We start from the raw sequence: 6000 nt of genomic DNA, 5'->3' as shown, positions 1-6000 counted from the left end.
ACAATGAAGATTCGTCAACATCTTCCATGTGTTCTTTTCTTTGATGTCTGAAAGCGACAATGACAAAATCTCTGCCATTTCGCTTTTGCACTCTTCTTCGTCTGCTGTTACTCACCAGATAAAATCAAACATCTCCCAGCTGATCATCAAGCACCATCGACATCTCTTCGAGCCTCTGTTCCAGGAAGTGCTGCACCGCTTTGAGACAACAGATAGATAAGAACAAAAATATAGGGTGTTCAAGAAACTTCACACTTTCAAATGGAAGCTTTTTCTCATTCCAGTTTTACTCCATCTGGAATCATGTCATCCGTGATGCTGAAGATGCGAAGATGCTGATTCCTCCGTTTGTTGAACTTTCTGTCGACGATCATCAGCCTTTCAATATCGGAACCATTCCATCTCTTGTTGCACCGCGCGGATTGAAAGTTAATCAAAATATTAGGGCAGCCAGCAGAAGCAAAGGAAGATGAACGAACAACAATAGGATGACTGCTGCCACTTCATCTGTGATTGAGACGTCTGCGCAGAACTCGTCGAACTTCCACATTTCGCCCACTCTTTCTGTCGATCGCACAGACGAGAGCTTGTCGCAGCGGAGCATTCACCAGGCAGAGTCTGCTGCGGGCACATCATTGTCTTCAGAGAGGATTGCACAAACAACAGCTTCTGTGTTCTCTTCATCCAAGTCAAATACAGAAAAGGCAAGTTTCACAAATCGCAAGGCAAAAATTACTCAGGATGGTCTGTTTTTGCTGAATGCGTTTTTGCCAAAGGAGCAGCAACTGAAAGGGTCTTCATTGGCATCTGCTCCAAAGTGCATAGCTGAATCGCTGGCGCAGCAGGAGAAGTTCCATTTGACTTCTCCTTCAAACCTCGTCTCCTCCACAACCAGCGTGGGGTTATTCAATCGCTCTCCTGTCGGTCCATCATCAGCAGGTGTTGTAGTGTCATTTCTGATGAGCCACGTGTTTGACAGATATCCTGTCTTATCATCTGATTACCTTCTGTCGCTGCTGCTTCCTCGACCTCAGGCGAACTTGGCATTCCACAGTGCTATCGATTCATTGCTCAATAGCAACAGTCACTAATTCTCTCGCTCCGTACAAAATATTATAAGATCACACTTTTGTTTATATAACATTCACGCTATCTCCTCCATCAACATCGAGCTCTCCTTCAGCCTTTCCCCTCAGATTGAAATGATCATTGGTGCAACACCTGAATTCGCAACTGTTCTGGGCTTGTCCCACAAATCAAGCAATATGCAGTACATTTCAAATACTTTAATTTCTGAGAATTATTCTGATTGTAAACTCAAGCATTAACATCACGGGAAAAGAATGATCTTCATTCAGTTGAAAAATCACACCGCAATAATATTTTCCACATTGCTTTTTTCATTTCATATTGTGTATTTTTGTGATTTATCTTCATGTCATTCAAATCTTTATTCCAGTTAGCCTCTGAAATTTTTATTGATAGACAGCAACAGCTGTGCTGTTGTTTTTATTCTCCACCACTTCACATTTCACTTCCGGCAATTGTGAGTCTTTCAATCAAAATGCAGTTTCCTCTTCATTCGATTAGTTTTTTCCAGCAAAGATTTTAATGTTGTTTTTCACAAATAATTTTTTAACAGCTATGTTCTCACTATCTTTCTACAGTTGCAGCATTATTCTCCTCTGAACATATGACTCAATGCTTTTGACACAAACGTTCGTGATGATCGAAAGAGAAACTCTCCTTGAAGATCTTCATTCACAACCACAGTACTATTGAAAAGCTAAAGTGATTTAGAAAGATATCAATAAAATCGAAAGAAAAGCCCAAAACAAATTCATTCATTTTCTTGAATCCTTCCAACTCTTTCAAGTATTATGAAACTTGCAAAACTTGGATTTTTCATGTTTAACTTTTCTTTTCTTTTCTCACCAAAAATCTCATATTTCATCAATATTTTCTACATAATAAACTACTAAATACAAAATTAAGAAAATTCTTTCCCAATGAATTTTTCTCCTTTTCGTGTCAATAGAAGAAATTCTTTTTTCTGTGTTGAAAAATATAATAAAAATTGAACATTAAAACTTTTATGAGTTGCTTTGGATTGTCCTTCACTACCTGTTCTCCTCATCAATCAAACAAAAACAGCATTGAAAAATAAAACCTCCACAACAGAAGATTTTTGTCACAAAGCTCAAAAACAAAGCCTACAAGTTTGAATATCAAAATAACTGCAAAAAATTCACACATAAAGAATCAAGCTTTTTATTAATAAAGTGCAGTTTGTTTTGGATCAGACTTTTTTCAGAAGATAACAAATTCATTCAGTATTTTTTGAATAAATGATTGTTTTGAACATATAAACATGATGTTGATGAAAAGCTATAAAAATGAATATGGATATGTGATTTATTTTCAACAGTAATTCTGGTTTTATAAGGAAAAAACAAGAAAAAGAGATGTTTTTAATCGAAAGAAACATATTCATCATTAAATAACAAAAAATCATTGAAACAGCATTCCTTAATGTTATCCAAATTCTTTATATGGATAATGAATGCTTGGAAACAGTTATTTCAATTCGAAGATTTGAATTAATTTCCACATTCACAATGGATTAAATCCATGAATGTTTTGCATATCAGAAAAGGAACAATCCATTTAAAGAGCTAATCAAAAAAATCAAAATATAATTGGATCATGATGAACTTTTTGTGTTGAGTGAAATGCAGTGATTGTTGAATGGAAGCACAAATCCTTCAATTTGTGAAAAATTAGAAAAGTATTTCATCTGGTATTGTTCGTTGTGTTGCATTGTTGAACATAACAAATGACCAATTCATTATGGTGATGAATTTATATACATTTGCAGAAACTTCATTCATTCTTTGCACTACTGATAATCCGCACAATTTCAACTGAAAGAAAAGTTTTCATTATGTTTAAAACTGAAATGACGAATATGTTTGTTTTAGATATTGTTCCGAAATACATTCTCACAAACTTGTTATCCCATGTTTTCTTAACTTTCATCAACGAGAGATCAAACAAATTATTTGCTCAAATCCAGAAAAATTATGGAACATCAATCGTTATTCTTCATCAGATAACTTGATTAATTGCTATTCAATCAAAAACTCCAAATGAAAAATGAATATGATTAACTTTGACTAGTTCAACAGTGAAATTAAGTTATATTCTTGAGTCGCTAAAGTATAAGTGCATATATCTCATCTTTTCTTTGATTTCAATCCTTCATGCAAAAGTTTTAAGAATAACATAACAAGTTTCTGTAATTGGTTTTCTTTTAATCGAAAACAACGCATTTATAAATATTTGACAAGAAACGTTTTAAAGCAGCAACAAAAGTGAATACAGAGAAAAAATTGCTGTTAATGAAGATCATAATGTTTTCAATAAATCATTTATGTCTTTTTAGAAATATTTCAATGGAAAGATCTTCGCAGAGTACTTGCAATTCATAATAGTATGAAAGTTTTATTTCAGGGAGGTAATATTTGCAACAGCAATGAATCAAGTTTATTTTGAAGTTATTTGTTTCATGGGGAAATTTAAATTGCAACATACAATTGATATCCAGTTAATGATCAGCTTGAAAGAATTTCAATAATTGGTATTGATTTCAAACACAAAAGATCTTCACAAACTATCAGTCTTTGAGAATATTTAAAAGAAAACAAGAGCCTGAACAACAATGATAACAATAACTGTTCACCAATAAGAATGAACAAATAATAACAAATCAATCATTAACAACATTCCAAAATAAACATGGGAATGGATAAAATGAGTGGTGTGCAAAATTAATGCTTCATAATTTTGCTTTCAATACTAAACAGATAAAAAAAGTCGTAAATAATAAGGTTTAAATCACAGACTATTACCATGACTTCAATATTGTCACTGGAGTTTTTTTTCAAATAAAAAGTTAATAATTCACAGTTTTCAAAGAAGTAATATTCATATTGTCAAGGCTTATTCATCCTCATCACTACACAAATCATTCAAATACTGCTCTGCGTATTGACAGAAGTCAACTGTGTTATCATCAGAACTTGAATTTCCATCTTGTTCATCTTGTTCATTTTGTTTTAAGGATAGCATTTCCTTTTTCCGTTGGGTTTTGACAATGTTCCTGATCCTGTCTCGACAAGAATTGGCTGATCTGAACGATAAAGCATTGCTCATTTCTTTGTAAGTCTTCTTTTCCAGAAACATTGCAATCAACGTTTTGTCTTCTGTTGTTGTCCATTTGATTCGTGCAGATGTGTTTGTGATGAGATTCCTTCTTCTGCTTTCTCTCACTTTTTTCCTGATCTCTTTTCCTGAAACATGCAAACGAACAGTTCCTTCTAAATATTCCTTAATTGTGTTGACATATTGAAGTCCAATTGAAACAATGTCACCCTTCTTATCTTTCAACTGTTTCAAAACAAAATCCTTTGAAGCTTGAATTCCCTTCGCTTTGACAACTTTATCAATACCATTCAATTTCAAAAATCTTTCCGCAGCAATTCTATTAAGTTTGGTTATGTGTTGGTATGGATAATGAAACTTTTTGCAAACCAATTTCAAAGTCTCAATAACAAATTTTGAGAATGTTTCAATGATTCCATCATCATTCCATTGACTTTTGCCCATCGTAATGTTATGAAAAACAGTAGGATTTGAAAGATCTGCACAAAACAACTCATCTCCTTCCAACACCTCATCTGGATAGTTTATTCGATTTGCAATTATTGTGCTCCTACTTGTTTTATCAACATAATTCACCTCCACTTGCGACCCTGGTTTCCATTTCGCAACAAATGCTGCTGTTTCAAGAACGTTTTCTTTGAGTTCAGGTTTATTTCCAATTTTCAAAAAAGCTGAACTGATAAAACCAGATCTCAAAGAGTGAAAACCAAATAATTGTGAGGGGTACCCAGCTTGGAATGATCTTTTTTGAAGCCTTGCTCTCATCGCACCCTTCCTCAATCCCCATAAAAACTGCACCCCCATCCTTCCTAAATTCCATTTGTCGTATTTTGTTAGTGATAATCCATATTCTTGAACAAGAAACTCCTCCAGCCACCAGATAACATTCAATGTGTGTTTTTCTGTGATGTTTCCTTCAACTGTTACACAATGGTCGTCATTTCTTACCCCTTTTCCACATGCTAAATTAATTGTGACCTTCACAAATGTTGATGAATTATTTACAAACACCCTCACAATATCCATTAGTCTTATTTTTGAACATGTGTGGCTTCGCGCCCCTGTGGCCAAAGCAAAAAGAAACAAAGAAGCCTCTCTTGGTTTTTCAACAAACCAATCAGGAATGCTCGAAAGTATAACATTCAAATCAGGAACAATTAGTGGTTCCTTATGTTTTGACACACATTTTGCTTTTTCATAATGCCCCTTCTCAAACATTTCATTTCGTTGAAATTGCACTTCAGACTCCGCCAAAAGAACAAGTTTTCTAACTTCTGAATTAACTAATGTTTTTGTTCTGTACCATGACAAGTAGTACAATGAAGGGATTATTGAATCTCTTATACTTTTCAATGAATAATTTAAAGCAGTCCCAATTAACTTCACAAAACCATACATGGTTTCTCCATCCACAGGCCAAGGTTCCTTTTTAAATCGTTCGCAATACAACGTGTACATTCCAAAAGCCCAAGCATGTGATTTCTTTTTCACTTCATCAACAGGAATACCCTTTTGCGTATATGGTGCAAGTGTTTCCATATCATATGTGCGCAATGCTTGACTGAAAGCAGTTGGTGTGTCATATGCATTGCGAGGAGTTGTTAATATTGGATTTGAACTTTTTGGTGTTCGATTATCAACAGGATAAAGTATTTGTCCTGAAACACCATACACATCTTCAGTTGTCAGTGCAAGTTTTGTGGACATATCAAAACTGATTTGTTCATTTATGTCTTTTGATTCCTTTGATAAATCTTCCAACTTTCGTTGAAGAAA

The 6000-nt window shown here is 34.2% G+C and overlaps 2 protein-coding genes across 2 annotated transcripts; one reads left to right on the top strand and one right to left on the bottom strand.

Moving 5' to 3' along the window:
• Window positions 1-488: 488 nt before the first annotated feature.
• On the top strand, window positions 489-1091 carry MONOS_1449 (uncharacterized protein; the record flags this gene model as incomplete). The annotated part of the gene is made up of 1 exon (XM_067867294.1): window positions 489-1091. The coding sequence occupies one exon, from the start codon at window positions 489-491 to the stop codon at window positions 1089-1091; it is 603 nt and encodes a 200-aa protein (XP_067729037.1).
• Window positions 1092-4002: 2911 nt separating this feature from the next.
• On the bottom strand, window positions 4003-5931 carry MONOS_1450 (uncharacterized protein; the record flags this gene model as incomplete). The annotated part of the gene is made up of 1 exon (XM_067867306.1): window positions 4003-5931. The coding sequence occupies one exon, from the start codon at window positions 5929-5931 to the stop codon at window positions 4003-4005; it is 1929 nt and encodes a 642-aa protein (XP_067729036.1).
• Window positions 5932-6000: the final 69 nt, after the last annotated feature.

The sequence above is a fragment of the Monocercomonoides exilis genome, assembly GCF_001643675.1.
Source record: "Monocercomonoides exilis strain PA203 chromosome Unknown scaffold18-1597598, whole genome shotgun sequence".
Classification (NCBI taxonomy): Eukaryota; Preaxostyla; order Oxymonadida; family Polymastigidae; genus Monocercomonoides; species Monocercomonoides exilis.
This window is presented reverse-complemented; position numbering and strand designations above follow the sequence as displayed.